General features: G+C 44.6%; 1 protein-coding gene across 1 annotated transcript in view; it reads right to left on the minus strand.

The window, feature by feature from the left end:
* Nucleotides 1–424: 424 nt before the first annotated feature.
* The window catches only part of LOC133441201 (phosphoinositide 3-kinase regulatory subunit 4-like), a 35825-nt gene continuing 11670 nt past the window's right edge, over nt 425–24579 (minus strand). The window contains 18 exon segments of the mRNA XM_061718603.1: nt 425–595; nt 1170–1290; nt 2289–2377; nt 3942–4042; nt 4120–4251; nt 6315–6526; nt 7838–8002; nt 10064–10229; nt 10298–10576; nt 10611–10754; nt 10901–11105; nt 11296–11499; nt 14379–14524; nt 16974–17147; nt 18254–18475; nt 19140–19274; nt 19421–19831; nt 24173–24380. Coding sequence (XP_061574587.1) covers nt 425–595; nt 1170–1290; nt 2289–2377; nt 3942–4042; nt 4120–4251; nt 6315–6526; nt 7838–8002; nt 10064–10229; nt 10298–10576; nt 10611–10754; nt 10901–11105; nt 11296–11499; nt 14379–14524; nt 16974–17147; nt 18254–18475; nt 19140–19274; nt 19421–19831; nt 24173–24380 — 3285 coding nt within the window.

Raw genomic sequence — 24579 nt, forward strand, 5'->3', positions numbered from 1 at the left:
ACCCTGAATGACGCGCACACGTTCCTGCAAAGAAGCAGAACAATCCGGACTATTTTCAGAGCCTCTTAGCTTCTTCTTCTTAGTGACCTTCAACCAGACATCAAACACTTTAGGGACAAAACTGAATATATTTTTATTCATCTCACAGACACTTAAACTCCACATTTACAATCTTGACACACAACTTCACGTGAAAAGCAGAAACGTTTGGTCGCACCTGAACTCAAAAGTATATAAAGTGCAAAAATTTGTCGCGTTGAGGCCGAATTTAAATCATACTGAGCTCAAGGTTTGAGGAGGAAGAGGAGTTACGTGATGTCAGAAGTTTCTCATTTACATAAAAGTCCAAAGTCTGTTGGGGGTTTGGCCTAGGATTAGGGGCGGGGCCAGGGCTGGGGGCGGGGCCAGGGCTGGGGGCGTGGCCTCACTTCCAGACCTTGACGATCCCGTCCCTAGACGACGTAACGATAAACCCCTGCGTAGTCTGGAACGTGGCCACGTCAGTGATGATGTCATGGTGGCCGACCGGCAGCTGGTCCGGGCCGCGGCGCGGAGAATCCTCGGCTGCTCCGCTCTTCTGCTTGCTGTGGATCTCCTGCAGGAAACACCGGGGGGGGGGGGTTAGCGGAGGTTAATACCGGGGTTAACGGGTGCTGGACCCCACACACACACACACACATGCTCTTCTGCTTGCTGTGGATCTCCTGCAGGGAGACCTGGCGGGGGGGGGGTTAACGGGGTTAACGCTGGGCGATTTTGGACAAAAATAAAATCCCGATTTTATTTCTCTGAAAACCCGATTTTTGATTTCGACAATGGAATAAATTGTTTCAAATATTTTATCTTTATTTTTAAAGAAAAATAGCAAACAAATTTCCCTATTGGGAATGAAGTGCAATTGAAAGATACTGTAAATCCTCCTTGAGTTTAGTAAAGTGACAACATTTACAATTTTCTTGACCAAACAAAGACTAGACGAGCTCTGTCTGTAATGCAGCCAGCTGCAAATAAGGAACATCCATTTTCCCATTTTCCTTTTTTTAACATCGTCTTGATTAATAAATCTGATTTAGATTTAAAATCGATTAAACGCACAGCCCTAACGAGGGTTAACGAGGGTTAACGGGGCGGTGGACCTCACCCCCCCCCCCCCAGGACCGGTTCTTTACCTGCACCACCTCGGTTCCCTCGATGATCTTGCGGCTGTACAGAACTGACGGACAGTGCAGCGAGTCGTTGGCTCCGCCCACCACGATGTAGGACCTCTCCGGATAGGCCAGATCCCAGAACCTGGACGGGGGGGGCACAGGTCAGATCAAACCACATCTTTATGCTAATTCATGTTAGCTTACATTTACTCTGATCAGATCTGTCAAACATCCCTGTTAATGCTATTTTATTTTATTTATATAATGTTCGGTATCGGGGCCGATACTGCCCTCATAAACTCGTACTCGCACAAATTCTCCGATACCACGCACTGATACTTCATTGTTGTTGTAGTTACTGATTAGTGACTCTAGGGGGAGATGAGAAGAGAATACGCGACCTGCAGTGCCGCTCTCTCCCCCGGTCTGATACCAGCTAGTGACGACCCAGAGGTCGCTGGCGCCGTTTCCTTTGGCGAGATCGCAACCAAAGCAATGTTATAATCTCCTCTTCATGCAATGGTGTCATGGTAACTTGTTCATTGTTCTAATCTGCTACTGCTACTAAATATTGAATCCCTTTTCCAACTGTTGCTCTGCTTACTGCCCCCTATCGGTCGCCGCCGGTACGACGCGCTCTCCTCACGTACGAGCGGCGTTACAGTTGGTGGTGCACGTGAACGCAAGCTCAAACTTAGTAAGGTGTCATGAGGAGGAAAAGGAGAATACGTCGTTTAACACCAGCAACTTGATAAAACATCTCAAGACGCATCATAAAGCTGAGTATTGGAGTTTACTAATGCTACTGGAAGAACCCAACAGCAACATTAGCTCAGGTTCTGCTAAAGCCACAGACAAGAGACGACCGTTAAAATACCGGAGGCTGATGTTTCATTGATATGTTTGATATTTTCTTAAATGTGAAGACAGTACCAGTGTGGAGACTTTTTATTTACACATAAAGATAATTTTTTGTTTAAAATAGTTATTCTACTTGTTTTATTTATTTTTATTGAATTTATCTGTCGCAAATAAAACCTGTCTTCCAATTCATTGCATTTTTCATTGAATTTTTAGCCTAGTTATTTTTCTACCAGAACTGAAACCAGCCCAGAATGACGAGTTCTAGTGTTTCCAGACCTGATCCTCATGTCGGAGCCGGCCGTCAGCAGCAGGGGATTCCCATCAGCAGGACTGCAGTAGATCCCATGAACGCTGTGGGGAGACGGCTGGAACACACACACACAGAAACACACACACATGGAAACACACACACACATATACACCAGAGCATGTGAGCGGAGTGGAGCTGCGAGAATTTCCGCTCCTCGCTCACAAAGGTTGTCACCGCTCCGCTCCGCCCTCAAAGTCGCAAAATGCCGCTCCAGCCATAACCGCTCCGCGCTCCAGTAACACTGCAACCCGCTCCGCTCCGCGCAGCGCTCCACGCTCCGCTCCAAAAATGTTTGCATGCATATAAAATGCACATGTTTACCTGAAGCCTTAGATCTAACCAGAGGTGGATGAGAGAGAGAGAGGGAGACTCAGCAAAGTTACGTTCCTTGCAGCCAGTCACGGAGCCGAGAGGAACAATTACGCAGAGCCGACATAGTTTTAAAGTCCAAAAAATAGATATTTACTGACAAGAAAAAATAAGAAAATAATTTCACCTAATGGAATTATCTGGTTTAATACACTTTTGTTTATTAACCTTTCCCGAAACAATGTTTCATTCACTGTGTGTTCGGGTGTGTGTGTGTGTGAGACGTGTGGGTGCAGCGGAGGAGAGAGAGGGAGATGCAGGTGTGCGCGTGTGGAAGACCGGTACACGTGTTCAGTTACTTTTCAGTGTGTCCTCCGTTAGTTTCAGTCGTCGGCCCTCACGCGTTTTGTTTGCTCTTATTACATGTTTGTAATAAATGTGCGAGGTTGCACGGACAGCATTTTTCCTCCGTCCTTTTTTCCCTTCACTTTCCCCGGACTCCTAACGCCGGTTACGAGCCAGAGACCGAATTAAAATACCAGCTCTCCCAACTACGGTTCAGAGATAGGACTGGAAAAGAAGAAAGGTAACAGGTAGTTTGTGGAGAGGTGGGATATGTTTGGACACGCATCGGGGCCGTGATATGAGGGGTAACGGAGCGAAACTGGAGCGGGATGACGCCCCGCTCCAGCCAATCATCCTAGAAAAAAAAATCCCGCTCTGCGCTCCTTTCAAAATTCGCCGCTCCGCTCCGCCGCTCGCTCACGCTCCGCTCCGCTCACATGCTCTGATATACACACACATTAGTAGGGGAGTAAGTGAGTATCTCTGCCTCCTGCTGGACCAAACCTGCTACTGTTGTCTGATACCAGCATCTGTAGTTAAGAAATTTCATCAACGATATATCACGATCTATGTCACTGAAAAAGAAAAAATACCCATAAAAAGGAAAACGTTTGTAGTTATACATTTATTCAATGTACAAAGAAAGGGCATTTGTATAGAGCTTTACTGCCTGCTAGTCTGGTAAATGTAAACACTGAACAGCTGGACAAACTGAAGTTTATGAACAATAGTGCGGTGACAACCGCGTAAATCCATTATGTGTTGTAATAAAATATCCATATTTGCCGTCAGTTTATCGATTATTTATTGCGACAGAGATGCAACAATATATTGCAATATCGATTTTTTTCCCCACCACTAAAATATATATATATATAAATATATAACATATATATATATAACACACACACACACACACACACACACACACACACACACACACACACACACACACACACTCCTACCTGCATCTCGGAGAGTGGGGGGGCAGAACTCGCCCACAGGGTGAACTTCCTGTCCCCGGTCTCCATGTCCCACATCGAGACCTCGTTGTTGCCCTGGACAGCTGTGGATACACACACAAGCGTGAGTCCGGATCAGAACCTCCTGGTCCTGGTTCTGACCCGGTACCGGGTCTCTCACCTGCGATGACGGAGGACTGGTACAGCGGGTGCATCAGCAGCCTCCGTACCCGGGCCCGGGCCGGGTGTGAGTGGTTGGAGATGGGAAGCTGGAACCGCATGTCCCAGCAGGCCATGGTGCCGCTGCTGGTTCCTGCAGGGAGGAGAGGATTAATGATGATTAACGATGATTAATGATGATTAATGATGCTGGTTCCTGCAGAACCAGAGAACAGAGAGGATTAATGATGATTAATGCTGATTAATGATGATTAATGATGCTGGTTCCTGCAGAACCAGAACCAGAGAGAGAGAGGATTAATGCTGATTAATGATGATTAATGATGATTAATGCTGATTAATGCTGATTAATGATGATTAATGCTGATTAATGATGATTAATGATGATTAATGATGATTAATGCTGATTAATGATGATTAATGATGCTGGTTCCTGCAGAACCAGAACCAGAGAGAGAGAGGATTAATGCTGATTAATGATGATTAATGATGATTAATGCTGATTAATGATGATTAATGCTGATTAATGATGATTAATGCTGATTAATGATGATTAATGATGATTAATGATGATTAATGCTGATTAATGATGATGATTAATGATGCTGGTTCCTGCAGAACCACAGAGGATTAATGAGGATTAAAATTGATTAATGCTGATTAATGATTAATAATGATTAATGATGCTCTACCTGCAGAACCAGAACCAGAGAACTGAGAATGTTGATCTGGAATCCCATCAGGATGGAATCACAGCTGAAATCAGGTTCAGGTGCTAAAACCTCACATTTATTTACCGTATCGGCCCGAATATAAGACGACCCTGATTATAAGACGACCCTCTTTTTCAAGAATCAAGTTTGAAAAAAGACTTTTTGAACACCAAATTCCACAGCACAACCAGGTGATCGCCGCGTCTTCGTGGCACTCGAAACCCGGAGACTGCGTTGGGGGGGGCTGATAAGAGGGGGGGCCGAGGAAGGCGTTGACAATGAGGGAGGTGGTTATCAGTAAGTGTGTGTAGCGTTAAGTCTGTGAACTTCGCTCAGAGCTGCTCTCAGCCAATGTCCTTGATGTTATCAGACGGCTCGGTCAGTTCTGATCCAGGTCCACAGATGTTCCTGAGAGGGGAGGGCTAGTGGGGGCAGAGCCATCTTGTTTACATTCCACCAGGGAGATTGTGACCAGAGCGATCGGCCAAACCGCCCTGTCAAGGCCAGATTATAGAATCAACAATTGTATTGAAAAGAAACAGACAGACTCAGTAATTTTCCGTCTGCCTTCAGTCTCTGGTCCAACAGACACAGTTTTCGGCACAGTCTCTTCAAAGTCCTAATACTGATAACTACACCGTCTTTATGAGCTAAAAGAGAAAGAATTTCTTTGTTACTGAAGCCAATTCTGAAGTAGTTTCACCAGTTCATCTATGAGGCCTATAGGAATTTCGCCTTTTTTCTCGACATTTTGACTAAAATATTTGTATTTTTCTCCTTCATGGCCCTAATATCTTCCGTATCGCCTTGACCTGGGGAGTTCAGTTCAGCATTTAAAGATACCTGGCTCCTTCTAGCGTTGTGATGGTCTAACGTCTAGACCTGAATGGAAGACGACGCCCACTTTTTCAGTCTGATTTCACTGCAGAAAACACCGTCTTATACAGCGGGGAAAATAAGTATTGAACAAGTCAACATTTCTCTCAAAAAACATATTTCTAATCGAGCTATTGACATGAAATTTTCACCAGATGTCGGCATCAACCCAAGTAATGCACACATACAAAGAAATCCAAACATTTATGTCCATAAATTAAGTTATGTGTAATAAAGTGAAATGGCACAGTGAACAAGTATTGAACACATGAAGAAAAGGAGTGGTAAAAAGGTCTGGAGAGCCAAGAAAACAGCTGGAGTTTGTCAGTATTTAGAAAGTTAACCTGTCCCCTATTAGTGCAAAGTAATATCAGCTGGTTTAGTCATGATTGATGCGTTGATGTATGTGTGCATTACTTGGGTTGATGCCGACGTCTGGTGAAAATTTCATGTCAATAGCTCGATTAGAAATATGTTTTTTGAGAGAAATGTTGACGTGTTCAATACTTATTTTCCCCGCTGTATTCCGGTTAATACGGTACTGGTTTAAAACCCAGATATCTGTGTAAACCTGGTTCTGGTTCTGGTTCTGGACCGGTACCGGTACCTAGGCAGAGCCAGCACTGGTGCATGTCCACGCTGAAGGACGTGATGAGTCCGAGCCGCAGGTCGTGTCGTAGCGTCCAGGCGTTAGCGTTGCAGCGAACGTCCCAGCCCACCAGAGAGCCGTTGACGGTAGCGTACGCTAACACCGACTGGTTCCCCGAGTTGAAGTGGTGCAGGTCGACTGCACAGCCGTCCTGCTGCAGGTCCAGGGCCCTGGAACCAGACAGAGAACCGTTAGACCCGTTAGCATGACCAGAGACCCGTTAGACCCGTTAGCATGACCGGGAACCGTTAGCATTACCGGAGACCTGTTAGCTCCGGGGCGGCGGCAGGTCCGCCTGCAGGTGAGTCGCCCATAGGGATGTAACAATATATATATCGTGCCACAAAATTTCGCGATACAAAAACATCACGAAACGTGTCGTGGAGGTGACAAAGTGTATCGTGATATTGGATTATTAATATTAATCTATTGTGTTGACTAGTAACGACCGACCGCGCCTCGACCTGCGGACCAAAATCTTCCTCCGCTCAGAAGAAACTAGTCCCGTTTTGGTCCCGAACACGGGACTCTTGGGGGTTTGAGCTCTGAACTTTTACTGATGTAAGGCTGGTGTAGAGTTAAGCCTTACCTTATTAAATTAAACCTTTTTGGGGTGGTGAGTAGGATAAACACGGGGACAACTTCTGCTGAGTTCCAGTGTACTTTACTGTCCGCTCAACAGTGTAGGATTTTAGAACATCAACACAGCACCTAGTGCCGTACTGTGGCGTATCACTCCGCCCAATCTAAAACAGACTAATCACTACAGATAAACTGACTAGTGTCATTATAGTCCCTGATTTACATCAGAATATAAAGAATATATTTATAAAATAATGAAATAACCTTCTTAACAAAAATACATCTCCTCTTACACTTATAAGGTGAGCATGAATCAATCTGTTTTATGATGTAGAATTGTATGTAATTATTTACTTTTATTTATTTATTTATTTAATTTTAGTTGTTACATTTCTGGAAAATAAAAAAGTCAAATCATACGTCAGAGAAACTATTCAGTTTGTGTCTAAATATTTGTACTTGTATGAAACTGAAGATCATAATGCAAACCTGACATTTACTTTTAGTTCAGTTTGTGGGAAATGGTTGGCCTGGCTTTCTCTTTAAAACTTAAACAGTTATAAAACATTATAAACTGTAACAATAGGGCAAACGTACAGTATTGTTTTGTAGGGCTGCACCTTGGTCTCACCTACACCTTGGGGGTCTCACCTGCTCTGGTAGGGCTGCACCTGCACCTTGGTCTCACCTGCTCTGGTAGGGCTGCACCTTGGTGTCACCTGCACCGTGGTGGTCTCACCTGCTCTGGTAGGGCTGCACCTGCACCGTGGTGGTCTCACCTGCTCTGGTAGGGCTGCACCTGCACCGTGGTGGTCTCACCTGCTCTGGTAGGGCTGCACCTGCACCGTGGTGGTCTCACCTGCTCTGGTAGGGCTGCACCTGCACCGTGGTGGTCTCACCTGCTCTGGTAGGGCTGCACCTTGGGCGACTTGGGCGGCTTGTTGGCCTCCACGGCCAGCAGCTGCACGGCTCCGTTGTCCGAGGCCACGGCCAGATAGTGAGAGCCCTGGCAGAAGGAGAGCGTCTTCACGTGGCCCCCGATCCGGGAGTAGGTGAGGACCGACCTGGAACAGAACCAGAACCATCAGAACCCACCAGAACCACACCATGAACCGGGTCTGCAGGACCGACCTGGGGACCAGAACCAGAACCATGAACCACATTAATGATCCGGGAGTAGGTGAGGACGGACCTGGGGACCAGAACCACACGGTGAACCACCAGAACCACTAGTGATGCACCGATTGTTCAGTAACCGAAATTATTCGGCCGAAAATGGCAAAAAACACTTTCGGTGTTCGGTGGAATAAGTGGGAAGAAACCCGAACAATTAATAACGTTGTAAAATAAGGAAATAGACTGGCCGCTCCGTAACGGTTGCACCACAAACATAAATCGTTGCCCAACCAAAAAGTGACCACATAAGAATTTTACCAACATTCACCAGGAGGTGGAACCAAAACAACATAACGCTGGAAATTAAAACATGTTCAGTTTTTTATGTTCAATAAATATTTTCTACCTTGTAATTTTGTAAAAGATTTTTTTCTTTGAAAAGCCTAAATCAAATTTATTTGATTTATGCAATGGTGAAAAAATTGGCAATGAAAAACTGCGAAGAACCATGTTCGGTATTCGGCCAAGTGTTTATTATTATTTTCGGTTTTGGTTTCGGCCACAAATTTTAATTTCGGTGCATCACTAAGAACCACACACTGATCCCCCAGAACCACACGATGATCAGGGCATCTGCAGGTCTGACCGAGGTAAATTTAAGACTTTTTAAAACTATTTTCAACCTAAACCTAAAGTTTTTTGATGAGTTTTTCAACCTACTGTCAATTATGTGATGGATTTTGATTGTGTTGTTTTAGTGGGTGATTTTAACATTCATGTTGATAATCCCAAAGATGGGTGTGCTTTTAAATATTCTGGATAATTTGGGGCTTTCCCAGCATGTCACAGATACAACGCATAACAGAGGACATGTATTAGATTTAATTATTAATATCTCAGAGGTTGTGGTGAACGATGTTGCTCGGTCTGATCACTACTGTGTTTTGTTTAAAATGACCACCGTTGCCAATCCTATGAAAGGTGAAGTAGAGGTAATCAGAAAGCGTTATATAAATAGATAGATAGATATACTTTATTAATAGACTCAGGGTCCATTTAAAAAAGACAAACACACATACAAATTTAAACAAGACAATCATGCCAGTGTTTCCACATTGCTGATTGATTCTCACAGCACTCAGTCCAGGATAGGTCAACAGCATTAACACAGAGTTTTGTGTGTCATTCAGTCGATAAATGAATCTATACATTAGTTTTCTCAACAGAGCATGAAAAGTGTTTATACGCATTTGACAGAATAACTCACTCGCACTACACCACCTGGGTTTTCCCATCAAAATACGTAATGATAACAGCTGTGCATTATTCACCCAGGGTTTTACACCATCACCAACCCTTCCCTCAGCTCTAGTTAATGACCTTGTTAACAGTCAGTTTTAATCCAAAGCCTCGTGCCAAATGTCACACAGGTTCCTTTATTAACAGAGGTCTGCACAATATCAAAATGTATAAAACAAATGAAATAAAAATAAACTGCCTGCATATATAGAATAAAAATGCTTCTTGAATAAAATAAAACAAATATCCCTTTCCTGCATAACAATTAAATTAAAATACACTGTAATTAATACAATGTAGACAGTAACAGGCAGACTTTTCCACTGAGGTTGACAGTTGTGCAAATAACAAAACATTTGTGACAATCTCAAATAAAACATTCAAGTCAATTTGTCACAAAATAAGCTATATCAAAATCGTAAAAAAAACAAACAAAAAAAAAAATTTTAATAATCGATATAAACGATATGGTCTCGTATCATATCGTGTTTGAAAATATATCGATATATATTAAAATTTCGATATATCGCCCAGCCCTACCCTGACCCAACGTTAGTTTGGGGGGATTATTTGAGCAACACTGTACATTACGACAGGTCGTGGTCTACGCTCATTATATCACAGCTGAGGGCTGTTCTTCGCAATTACATTTATGTGTCTATTGTATCAAACAAAGTCCTACAAGTTTCTTTTCCTCAAAGTTTCCTCACCGGGTGGTGGTGGTTTTTCCCTCCATCTTCTGACTGTCCCAGACCTTCACCGACCCGTCGTTAGACGCCGTGGCAAAGATGGCGTGTTCGTCCGACACGCGGATGCGGTTGACGGCGGCCTTGTGCTCGTGCAGGTGGGCGACCAGCAGCCCCTTAGGGTGCCACCCTGGAACGAGAGGGGGGGCGATGAGGGCGAGGTGGGGGCGGGGCTTAGCTAGCGGGGGCGGGGCCTACCTGGCGGGGGGGGCCGGCTCTCCCACTCGGCGCTCTCCATCATCTGCTTGGCCATGCGCTCGGCGCTGCACTGCTCCCTCTTCTGCTGCACCAGCTGCTGCAGCTCTGCCTTGCAGGTGTTGATGCGCCGCTGGTAGCCGCCGCCGCCGCTAGCCGCCGACTGCAGCGTCGGCGCCGCCGCCACCGACGTCTTCTTCAGCTGCCCCGCCGGACCGTCCGCCGCCTGCACACAAAAAACCTTTATTGGTCGGCTGCAGGGTGACGACGACGGTTAGCATCACAACGGGGGGAGGGAGGGCTCAAAGGAGACCCAGGACATGCTGGGGGGCGTTACCGTGGGAGGGGCCTGAGTGGGCGGGGCTTACCGTGTTTGGCGCGGAGGCCGGCGGCTCCTGGGATCCAAACATGCTCTTCCACTCCTCGTTCATGGTGGAGTCCTGCTTGGTGTGTTTCCTGGCTGGAGAGAGAGAGAGGTAGAGAGAGAGGGAGGGGTCAGGGGGCCCTACTCCTAGTTTACACGCCTAGCTGAGGCTAGTTAAGGCTAGTTAAGGCTAGTTAATGCTAGTTAATGCTAGTTAATGCTAGCTTAGCCCCCTCTCCTACCTCTCTTGTCGTCGGTGTCGGGCCGGGCCTTCACCAGGTCCACCTGCCGGCCCGGCAGGCCCAGCTGGACCAGGTCCAGGACCCCCCCGGCCTGGTTCTCCCCCCCCAGCTGGTTCTGCTCCCCCATGGACGCCTTGGCCCGGCTGGACTTCAGCATGAAGTCCTTCAGCGCCAGGAGCTGGTCCTCCTCCGCCTCCGTCATGCCCTGCAGGGGCAGCAGGGGTCAGAGGTCAGCAGAGGTCACCAGAGGTCAGAGGTGTCAGAGGTCACAGAGGTCACGGGGGTCATGGAGGTAAAGGAAGAAAAACAGGAAGAGGAGGAGCCGTAGGAAGAAGAGGAGGAAGGAGTCACAGAGGTCAGAGGTCACCAGAGGTCAGGGGTCAGGGGTCAGGTACCTGCGACAGCAGCTTCTTGAGCAGCTGGGCGATGGCCGGGTCGTCCGGCGCCGGGCATTCTGGGATGGATCCGGCCCGTTTCTTCTGCCGCAGCAGCAGGTGACGGAACAAGCTAGCGATGTCTTTAGAACGCAGAGCGTAGTCGAAGATGGAGCGGCTGACGGGCTCTTTCAGAACGCTGAGCAGAACCAGCTCCCGGTCCATCTGGAGAACCAGAGAACATGTCAGAACCAGAACCAGAACCAGCTCCCGGTCCATCTGGAGAACCAGAGAACATGTCAGAACCAGAACCAGAACCAGCTCCCGGTCCATCTGGAGAACCAGAGAACATATCAGAACCAGAACCAGAACCAGCTCCCGGTCCATCTGGAGAACCAGAGAACATGTCAGAACCAGAACCAGAACCTGGTCCATCTGGGGACACGGAGGACGTCAAGCTAGCATCAGCTAGCATAAGCTAGCCCCAGCTAGCATCAGCTAGCATAAGCTAGCCCCAGCTAGCATCAGCTAGCCCCAGCTAGCATCAGCTAGCAGAAGCTATCCCCAGCTAGCATCAGCTAGCATAAGCTAGCCCCAGATAGCATACACTAGCATAAGCTAGCCCCAGCTAGCATCAGCTAGCATAAGCTAGCCCCAGATAGCATACACTAGCATAAGCTAGCCCCAGCTAGCATCAGCTAGCATAAGCTAGCCCCAGCTAGCATCAGCTAGCAGAAGCTATCCCCAGCTAGCATCAGCTAGCATAAGCTAGCCCCAGATAGCATACACTAGCATAAGCTAGCCCCAGCTAGCATCAGCTAGCCCCAGCTAGCATCAGCTAGCATACACTAGCCCCAGCTAGCATAAGCTAGCATAAGCTAGCCCCAGCTAGCATGCGCTAGCCCCAGCTAGCATAAGCTAGCATAAGCTAACCCCAGCTAGCATCAGCTAGCATAAGCTAGCCCCAGCTAGCATCAGCTAGCATAAGCATAAGCATAAGCCCCAGCTAAAATGTGTTAGTGGAAATTTGTTTTGTAACCAGATTTCTGCAGAAGAATTTGTGACTTATTGGTTTTAAAACACACTGAGACACTGAAGCCTTATCTAGTGCAAGTTTAAATTTGATAACAATACCACAAATTAGTATTTTACACATGTTTTTGTAAGAGTTTTATTATAACAATTATGTCCCATGGGCATAACTTTTGAACCGTTGACTGTAAATGACTTTTTGTCTCTCACTTGGCTTGTTTATTCCTACCTTTTGTTGATTGAACTTCTTGTATAAAAACCCTGTTGTAAAATCTCTCTGGGTCGGCACACCAACCAAGACACGCGTCGGTGTAGGTCTGCTCACCGCCGGCTACTGAATAAAACTCACTACTCACAAGCGGACTTCAGAACTGGTTTTGATAAATTCCTCAACATTCTACAATTGCACCATCTTCCTGGCGAATGCTGCAATTGTCTAGGTTTTTCTCATGACAAAAGCCGGACGTGCTCGTCCCGCCCCAACACAGGCCTCATTCGCTATGAGGGGACAGGAAGCTCCTGATTGGCCGGATTACCTGTCAATCAAAGGAGAGCGTACGCTCCATTTTAGCATCGCACTCTCCCCTCTGAAAACGTGCAGGACGGAGGAGTTACAGACGTGTAACAACATGTGCTTCTCCGACCACGGTCGAGATGAAGAGCGGCTGTTTGTGGATATTTACTGGTATAATAATGTATTTGTGGATATTTACTGGTATAATCATGAATTTGTGGATATTTACTGGTATAATCATGTATTTGTGGATATTTACTGGTATAATCATGAATTTTTGGATATTTACTGGTATAATCATGTATTTGTGGATATTTACTGGTATAATCATGTATTTGTGGATATTTACTGGTATAATCATGTATTTGTGGATATTTACTGGTATAATCATGTATTTGTGGATATTTACTGGTATAATCATGTATTTGTGGATATTTACTGGTATAATCATGTATTTGTGGATATTTACTGGTATAATCATGTATTTGTGGATATTTACTGGTATAATCATGTATTTGTGGATATTTACTGGTATAATCATGTATTTGTGGATATTTACTGGTATAATCATGTATTTGTGGATATTTACTGCTATAATAATGTGTTTGTGGATATTTACTGGTATAATCATGTATTTGTGGATATTTACTGCTATAATAATGTGTTTGTGGATATTTACTGGTATAATCATGTATTTGTGGATATTTACTGCTATAATAATGTGTTTGTGGATATTTACTGGTATAATAATGTATTTGTGGATATTTACTGGTATAATCATGTATTTGGGACTAAATACTTTACTGGATTGGATCTACTGGACCTTTTCTGAGTGTAACCAGACCATTTTTGTGGGAATATTTTTGCCTGGACTGTTCCAGAAGACTCAAAGTGTAAGTTGCGTCATTTGCGCAAATCTTTCTCTGTTTGTTTGTCGTGTGGATTTGTACCAGCTGCTATGATTATAACCTGGAATGGTTTATATTGCTGGAATCACAAGAATCTTAGCTTAGCTCCAAGTTATTATTATTATTATTATTATTATTATTATTATTATCATTATTATTATTATTATTATTATTAGCTTTCTAAGCAAGATTTGTAAGATTTGTAAATGACCTAGTTTTGTAAATTTTGGAGTAAGTGTGGACTGAATATGGGCTGGACGCCCCACGGGCGGGCCGTCGGAGCGGCAATGACCAGGGCCTAACCTGGATTTAGGGGGCGGGGCTAACCTGTATTAGGGGGCGGGGCTAACCTGGATTAGGGGCGGGGCCTCACTTGGATTAAGGGCGGGGCCTCACCTGGATGATGGGCGGGGCTAACCTGGATCTAGGGGGCGGGGCTAACCTGTATTAGGGGGCGGGGCTAACCTGGATTAGGGGCGGGGCCTCACTTGGATTAAGGGCGGGGCCTCACCTGGATGATGGGCGGGGCTAACCTGGATCTAGGGGGCGGGGCCTCACCTGTATTAGGGGGCGGGGCTAACCTGGATTAGGGGCGGGGCCTCACCTGTATTAGGGGCGGGGCCTCACCTGGATGAGGGGCGGGGCCTCACCTGGATGATGGGCTGCGTCAGGAAGGCGTTCAGGTGCGGCATCAGTTTGCAGTAAACGTCGGCCACGTTCAGGTGCTGAGCCACCACGGTGATGAAGCCGACGGCGCCGTAGCGGATCCACAGGTTGGGGTGGCAGAGGAACGGAGCTGGAGGGGAGAGGAGAGGCTGAGACGGTGGACCGGGACGGACCGGGACGGACCGGGACGGACGACACCAGCCCGGATCAAACATTTGGATAAGAGCCTAAAAGTGCTGAACTGGACTCTGGTTTAACCGGACCGGTCAACGCGGTTCAAACACTGACTCGTGGTTCAGAGTCCTCCGTTCCGACACGAGTCGGAGCAGAGACTCGCGAGGCGGCGTCAATAAAAAGCGGCCCAGGCCGTTAAAACGGGCCGACCCTCAGCAGGGATCAGGATCACACCTTCGCCCGGTTAAACACCAGACCAACGTCGGCGTTACCGCGTCGGACCGTCTTACCGATGTCGCTGACGAACTCGTAGATGTGTGGGTTCTTACCGATGTTGATGAACTCGTAGATGTGCGGGTTCTTACCGATGTTGACGAACTCGTAGATGTGTGGATTCTTACCGATGTCACTGATGAACTCGTAGATGTGTGGGTTCTTACCGATGTTGACGAACTCGTAGATGTGTGGGTTCTTACCGATGTCACTGATGAACTCGTAGATGTGTGGGTTCTTACCGATGTTGACGAACTCGTAGATGTGTGGGTTCTTACCGATGTCACTGATGAACTCGTAGATGTGTGGATTCTTACCGATGTCACTGATGAACTCGTAGATGTGTGGGTTCTTACCGATGTTGATGAACTCGTAGATGTGTGGGTTCTTACCGATGTTGACGAACTCGTAGATGTGTGGGTTCTTACCGATGTTGATGAACTCGTAGATGTGTGGTTTCTTACCGATGTCACTGATGAACTCGTAGATGTGTGGGTTCTTACCGATGTTGATGAACTCGTAGATGTGTGGGTTCTTACCGATGTCACTGATGAACTCGTAGATGTGTGGGTTCTTACCGATGTTGATGAACTCGTAGATGTGTGGGTTCTTACCGATGTTGACGAACTCGTAGATGTGCGGGTTCTTACCGATGTTGATGAACTCGTAGATGTGTGGGTTCTTACCGATGTCACTGATGAACTCGTAGATGTGTGGGTTCTTACCGATGTTGATGAACTCGTAGATGTGTGGGTTCTTACCGATGTCACTGATGAACTCGTAGATGTGTGGGTTCTTACCGATGTCACTGATGAACTCGTAGATGTGTGGGTTCTTACCGATGTCACTGATGAACTCGTAGATGTGTGGGTTCTTACCGATGTCACTGATGAACTCGTAGATGTGTGGGTTCTTACCGATGTTGACGAACTCGTAGATGTGCGGGTTCTTACCGATGTTGATGAACTCGTAGATGTGTGGGTTCTTACCGATGTCACTGACGAACTCGTAGATGTGTGGGTTCTTACCGATGTTGATGAACTCGTAGATGTGTGGGTTCTTACCGATGTTGATGAACTCGTAGATGTGTGGGTTCTTACCGATGTTGATGAACTCGTAGATGTGTGGGTTCTTACCGATGTCACTGATGAACTCGTAGATGTGTGGGTTCTTACCGATGTCACTGATGAACTCGTAGATGTGTGGGTTCTTACCGATGTTGATGAACTCGTAGATGTGTGGGTTCTTACCGATGTTGATGAACTCGTAGATGTGTGGGTTCTTACCGATGTTGATGAACTCGTAGATGTGTGGGTTCTTACCGATGTTGATGAACTCGTAGATGTGCGGGTTCTTACCGATGTTGATGAACTCGTAGATGTGTGGGTTCTTACCGATGTTGATGAACTCGTAGATGTGTGGGTTCTTACCGATGTTGATGAACTCGTAGATGTGTGGGTTCTTACCGATGTTGATGAACTCGTAGATGTGCGGGTTCTTACCGATGTTGATGAACTCGTAGATGTGTGGGTTCTTACCGATGTCACTGACGAACTCGTAGATGTGTGGGTTCTTACCGATGTTGATGAACTCGTAGATGTGTGGGTTCTTACCGATGTTGATGAACTCGTAGATGTGTGGGTTCTTACCGATGTTGATGAACTCGTAGATGTGTGGGTTCTTACCGATGTTGATGAACTCGTAGATGTGTGGGTTCTTACCGATGTTGATGAACTCGTAGATGTGTGGGTTCTTACCGATGTCACTGACGAACTCGTAGATGTGTGGGTTCTTACCGATGTTGATGAACTCGTAGATGTGTGGGTTCTTACCGATGTTGATGAACTCGTAGATGTGCGGGTTCTTACCGATGTTGATGAACTCGTAGATGTGCGGGTTCTTACCGATGTTGATGAACTCGTAGATGTGCGGGTTCTTACCGATGTTGATGAACTCGTAGATGTGTGGGTTCTTACCGATGTCACTGATGAACTCGTAGATGTGTGGGTTCTTACCGATGTCACTGATGAACTCGTAGATGTGCGGTTTCTTACCGATGTCACTGATGAACTCGTAGATGTGCGGTTTCTTACCGATGTCACTGATGAACTCGTAGATGTGCGGTTTCTTACCGATGTCACTGACGAACTCGTAGATGTGCGGTTTCTGCAGCAGCCCCAGCTGGCACATGCAGGTCAGAGCGTTCAGGGCCTTGTAGATGACGAACTCCTCCGTGTCGCTGAGTCCCTGCTGCAGCAGCGGCTTCAGGATGGACGAGCTCTGCCAGCCCACGTAGGCCGCCACGCCTGCAACCACATCAACCTTTTCATACTAAATAAAAAATGCAACGCAAAGCTCTTTACATCAAACTTAATAATGGAGGCTCCTCATGAGGAAACACTGGAGCTAAAAGCTACAAGATAGCAGGAGAAGAGGCTATGAAGTTAAAATACACACTAAAATAGTTTAAAAGTGTAACATAAAATCCTAAAAGTAGGTCTAGAAAGCAAGACCTGCTAAAACAAACATAAGAACAACTTAAAACTTAAGAGCTTAAAACTTGGGTTAAAACAACAAGAACAGCTAGTTTAAACAAGGAGATAGGAAAAAGACTAAAAGGAATCAGCTAAAAGCCAAATTAAAAAAAGTGAGTCTCTTGACAACATTTTGGAAGAATATTTTCGATGCCTTCATATCCATTTGTCATATCCTGTAATTATTGAACCCAGTCCTATAACTTCTATATTTGGAGTTTCCACGGATGATGCACCAGTTTCCTCCTCGAGCCAGTTTTATTGCATTTTCTTCTCTCGTAGCCCGGAGACTTTTATCCTCCGCAATTGGAAATCTGACAAACTCCAACATTACGGAATGGGTCAAAAGTGTGATATCTTTTATACCTTTAGAAAAGCTCTCTAGAATGTTTAAAGGCCTGGTCCCCTTTCTTAGAATTCGTCCTTACGCCGTTTTTCCATCATGTAGCTTAGCATTTATTTTTGTCATGTTTACAGTTTTACTTGGATGTGTGGAAACTCTCAATTGTAACTAACTGATGTTTAGACTAATGTGTAACCCTTAATCGTCCATGTGTTATTCATCTATTTATTTATTTTATTATCATTATTGTTGTTATTATTATTTGATTTATGCATTTATTTTATCCAACCATCCATCCATTATCTATACCCGCTTTATCCTTTGCAGGGTCACGGGGGTCTGCTGGAGCCTATCCCAGCTCATTTCAGGTGAGAGACATACTGTTTTATTGCTATTATCTTCTTTGTATGTGGGAACCGTGGAGGGTGGGATATATGCAGGGTTGTTTGTCTATGTCTGTCAATAATGAAAAATCTTATAAAGTTATTTAAAAAAAAAAAAAAAAAAGGACGGCCGGGGTTCCCCGGTTTCTCACCCACGATGCTGTCGAAGAAGGCTCCCCGCAGGTGCCAGTCGTTCTTGTCGTTGAGGAAGGTGATCATGTGCGACAGCAGCACGTCGTTGGCTTTCTGCCGACCGAAGAACACGCAGAGACGCGTGATGCCGTTCTCCATCAGCGACTGTTTCACGATGTTCTCCGAGTCGCTGAGCAGCGTCACCACCTTCTGCTGCACCATCTCGTGCAGCGCCTGCAGCTCTAAAACCATTACAGTTATTGATTAGTTATTAAAACTGTTACTGAGCAGCGTCACCACCTTCTGCTGCACCATCTCGTGCAGCGCCTGCAGCTCTGGAACCATTAATGTTATTGATTAGTTATTAAAACAGTTACTGAGCAGCGTCACCACCTTCTGCTGCACCATCTCGTGCAGCGCCTGCAGCTCTAAAACCATTACAGTTATTGGTCCTAGTTCTTTACCTGAGTCGTAGTTCTTTACCTGAGTCGTAGTTCTTTACCTGAGTCGTAGTTCTCGTAGTTCTTTACCTGAGTCGTAGTTCTTTACCTGAGTCGTAGTTCTCGTAGTTATTTACCTGAGTCGTAGTTCTTTACCTGAGTCGTAGTTCTCGTAGTTCTTTACCTGAGTCGTAGTTCTTTACCTGAGTCGTAGTTCTCGTAGTTCTTTACCTGAGTCGTAGTTCTCGTAGTTCTTTACCTGAGTCGTAGTTCTTTACCTGAGTCGTAGTTCTCGTAGTTCTTTACCTGAGTCGTAGTTCTTTACCTGAGTCGTAGTTCTTTACCTGAGTCGTAGTTCTCGTAGTTCTTTACCTGAGTCGTAGTTCTTTACCTGAGTCGTAGTTCTTTACCTGAGTCGTAGTTCTCGTAGTTCTTTACCTGAGTCGTAGTTCTCGTAGTTCTTTACCTGAGTCGTAGTTCTCGTTGGGGTGGTTTGTCTCCTCGTTGTCTTCTCCGCTCACGTCGTGCTCCGTGTTCACGTTGTTTTCCTGCACCAGCTCCAGGAATCGCAGCGCGCTCTCCGCCAGGTGGGCGATGTTTTCTGCCCCAGCGAGAAGAGAAGACAGACCGGTTCCTACACCTCTCAACGGACACACTCAGGATCTTTCCAGCAGCTCCACTGACCAGGTTCCTACACCTCTCAACGGTCACACTCAGGATCTTTCAACCCTCTTCGCGTCCACTGACCTGCGTAGGCCAGCCTGACGATGGTGGCGTCGTCCTGGGCCAGGTGAGCGATGCCCGGCAGGATGTACTCGGGGTAGATGTTGATGTCGTTCCTCGGCACCTCCTTCACCAGCGCCAGCACCTTGGTGAGCGTCCGCACGGCCTGGGCTCGGACCCGCGGCGCCGGGTCGCTGCAGAAGTGCAGCAGGTAGGGCGTGATGCGGTCCAGCAGCACGTCCACCGCCAGACGCGGAGCCAGGTGAAGGACGAGCTCCAACGCCGCCAGCTTGGAGTCGCAGGAGTGCAGCGTCTGCAGGCAGGACGTGATGACGGACACCAGCACCGTCAGGCCCTGCTCCTCCCGGGAGGAGGGGACGCCGTCGTCCTGGGGGGAGGACGGGGAGGACGGGGACGACGGGGACGACGGGGAGCCTGGGGGGGCAGGGGCAGGAGACACAGAAAAAGAGACAAATTAAAATCTAGAAAACAGAGGACTGCTGAGCTGCAGGGACACGGTGGAGGGGTGGTAGTCTAGTGGCAACAGAGGGGTCTGGAGGTCTGGAGGTCCCAGGTTCAAGCCCCAGAATGGCAACCAACATGAACAACCTTGGGTCCCTGAGCAAGGCCTTAACCCTAACACTGTTTTTGTCTCAGATGTAAGTCGTTTTGGATAAAAGTTTCTGCTAAATGACAGTAGTAGTAGTATTAGTAGTAGTAGTAGTAGTAATAGTAGTAGTAGTAGTAGTAATAGTAGTAGTAGTAGTAGGTTTTGGAGAGACGACTCTACTCTCGTCTCCACCGGTAACTTGTTCCTCCGAGGAACCAGGTGCAGAACCGTCTAGTTACTTCCCTGGAGGAGGACGAGTCCAGTCTGTTCTCCTTACTAGACCTGATACTAGACCTGATACTAGACCATTACTAAACCATTACTAGACCATTACTAGACCATTACTAGACCATTACTAAACCATTACTAGACCATTACTAAACCATTACTAGACCATTACTAAACCATTACTAAACCATTACTAGACCATTACTAAACCATTACTAGACCATTACTAGACCATTACTAGACCATTACTAAACCATTACTAAACCATTACTAAACCATTACTAGACCATTACTAAACCATTACTAAACCATTACTAGACCATTACTAAACCATTACTAGACCATTACTAAACCATTACTAGACCTGATACTAGACCATTACTAGACCATTACTAAACCATTACTAGACCATTACTAGACCTGATACTAGACCATTACTAGACCATTACTAAACCATTACTAGACCATTACTAGACCATTACTAGACCATTACTAGACCATTACTAGACCATTACTAAACCATTACTAGACCATTACTAGACCATTACTAAACCATTACTAGACCATTACTAAACCATTACTAGACCATTACTAGACCATTACTAGACCATTACTAGACCATTACTAGACCATTACTAGACCATTACTAGACCATTACTAGACCATTACTAAACCATTACTAAACCATTACTAAACCATTACTAGACCATTACTAGACCATTACTAAACCATTACTAAACCATTACTAAACCACTACTAGACCATTACTAAACCATTACTAAACCATTACTAAACCATTACTAAACCATTACTAAACCATTACTAGACCATTACTAAACCATTACTAAACCATTACTAAACCACTACTAGACCATTACTAAACCATTACTAGACCATTACTAGACCATTACTAGACCATTACTAAACCATTACTAAACCATTACTAGACCATTACTAAACCATTACTAAACCATTACTAAACCATTACTAAACCATTACTAGACCATTACTAGACCATTACTAGACCATTACTAAACCATTACTAAACCATTACTAAACCATTACTAAACCATTACTAAACCATTACTAGACCATTACTAAACCATTACTAGACCATTACTAAACCATTACTAGACCATTACTAAACCATTACTAGACCATTACTAAACCATTACTAGACCATTACTAAACCATTACTAAACCATTACTAGACCATTACTAAACCATTACTAGACCATTACTAAACCATTACTAAACCATTACTAGACCATTACTAAACCATTACTAAACCATTACTAAACCATTACTAAACCATTACTAAACCATTACTAGACCATTACTAAACCATTACTAAACCATTACTAGACCATTACTAAACCATTACTAAACCATTACTAGACCATTACTAGACCATTACTAAACCATTACTAAACCATTACTAGACCATTACTAGACCATTACTAAACCATTACTAGACCATTACTAGACCATTACTAAACCATTACTAAACCATTACTAGACCATTACTAAACCATTACTAAACCATTACTAGACCATTACTAGACCATTACTAAACCATTACTAGACCATTACTAAACCATTACTAGACCATTACTAGACCATTACTAAACCATTACTAGACCATTACTAAACCATTACTAAACCATTACTAGACCATTACTAGACCATTACTAGACCATTACTAAACCATTACTAAACCATTACTAGACCATTACTAAACCATTACTAAACCATTACTAGACCATTACTAGACCATTACTAAACCATTACTAGACCATTACTAGACCATTACTAGACCATTACTAAACCATTACTAGACCATTACTAAACCATTACTAGACCATTACTAGACCATTACTAAACCATTACTAGACCATTACTAAACCATTACTAAACCATTACTAGACCATTACTAGACCATTACTAGACCATTACTAAACCATTACTAAACCATTACTAGACCATTACTAAACCATTACTAAACCATTACTAGACCATTACTAGACCATTACTAAACCATTACTAGACCATTACTAAACCATTACTAAACCATTACTAGACCATTACTAGACCATTACTAGACCATTACTAGACCATTACTAGACCATTACTAGACCATTACTAAACCATTACTAGACCATTACTAGACCATTACTAGACCATTACTAGACCATTACTAAACCATTACTAGACCATTACTAAACCATTACTAAACCATTACTAGATTACTAAACCATTACTAAACCATTACTAGACCATTACTAGACCATTACTAGACCATTACTAGACCATTACTAGACCATTACTAGACCACTAACTAGACCATTACTAAACCATTACTAGACCATTACTAGACCATTACTAGACCATTACTAAACCATTACTAGACCATTACTAGACCATTACTAGACCATTACTAAACCATTACTAGACCATTACTAAACCATTACTAGACCATTACTAGACCATTACTAAACCATTACTAGACCATTACTAGACCATTACTAAACCATTACTAGACCACTAACTAGACCATTACTAAACCATTACTAAACCATTACTAGACCATTACTAGACCATTACTAAACCATTACTAGACCATTACTAAACCATTACTAGACCACTAACTAGACCATTACTAAACCATTACTAAACCATTACTAGACCATTACTAAACCATTACTAGACCATTACTAGACCATTACTAGACCATTACTAGACCATTACTAAACCATTACTAGACCATTACTAGACCATTACTAGACCATTACTAAACCATTACTAGACCATTACTAAACCATTACTAAACCATTACTAGACCATTACTAGACCATTACTAAACCATTACTAAACCATTACTAAACCATTACTAGACCATTACTAGACCATTACTAGACCATTACTAAACCATTACTAAACCATTACTAAACCATTACTAGACCATTACTAGATTACTAAACCATTACTAAACCATTACTAAACCATTACTAGACCATTACTAAACCATTACTAGACCATTACTAAACCATTACTAAACCATTACTAAACCATTACTAAACCATTACTAAACCATTACTAAACCATTACTAAACCATTACTAGATTACTAAACCATTACTAAACCATTACTAAACCATTACTAAACCATTACTAGATTACTAAACCATTACTAAACCATTACTAAACCATTACTAAACCATTACTAAACCATTACTAAACCATTACTAGATTACTAAACCATTACTAAACCATTACTAAACCATTACTAAACCATTACTAAACCATTACTAAACCATTACTAAACCATTACTAAACCATTACTAGATTACTAAACCATTACTAAACCATTACTAGACCATTACTAGACCATTACTAAACCATTACTAGACCATTACTAAACCATTACTAGACCATTACTAGACCATTACTAGACCATTACTAAACCATTACTAGACCATTACTAAACCATTACTAAACCATTACTAGACCATTACTAAACCATTACTAGACCTGATACTAGACCATTACTAAACCATTACTAGACCATCCTTGTCCAGATCTTTCCGGACCACCAGAACCCCCCTCACCTCTCAGGTTCTGCAGGATGTTGTCCAGGTCCTTCCGGACCACCAGGACCACCAGAACCCTCCCTCACCTCTCAGGTTCTGCAGGATGTTGTCCAGGTCATTCCGGACCACCAGAACCCCCCCTCACCTCTCAGGTTCTGCAGGATGTTGTCCAGGTCCTTCCGGACCACCAGAACCACCAGAACCCCCCCTCACCTCTCAGGTTCTGCAGGATGTTGTCCAGGTCCTTCCGGACCACCAGAACCACCAGAACCCCCCCTCACCTCTCAGGTTCTGCAGGATGTTGTCCAGGTCCTTCCGGACCACCAGAACCACCAGAACCCTCTCTCACCTCTCAGGTTCTGCAGGATGTTGTCCAGATCCTTCCGGACCACCAGAACCCTCTCGTCGGCCGACTGGAACGTCTCCTTGGCGAACTGGGCCATGTACGGCTGCAGGAAGGTGTAGAAGATGTCGGGGAAGGCCCGGCCGCGCTGCTGCTTCAGGTGCTGCTCCGCCGTCAGACGGAGGGCGGGGTCGCGCTGGATCATCTGGGTCACCTGAAAAACACACATATATAAATATAAATATACACACACATATATACACATTAATACACACACACGCTGGATCATCTGGGTCACCTGGAGTACACACAAATACACACATATATATAAATATACACACATACACATTAATACACACACACCGCTGGATCATCTGGGTCACCTAACACACACATACACGTTAATACACACA

The sequence above is a fragment of the Cololabis saira genome, chromosome 3 (assembly GCF_033807715.1).
Source record: "Cololabis saira isolate AMF1-May2022 chromosome 3, fColSai1.1, whole genome shotgun sequence".
NCBI lineage: Eukaryota > Metazoa > Chordata > Actinopteri > Beloniformes > Belonidae > Cololabis > Cololabis saira.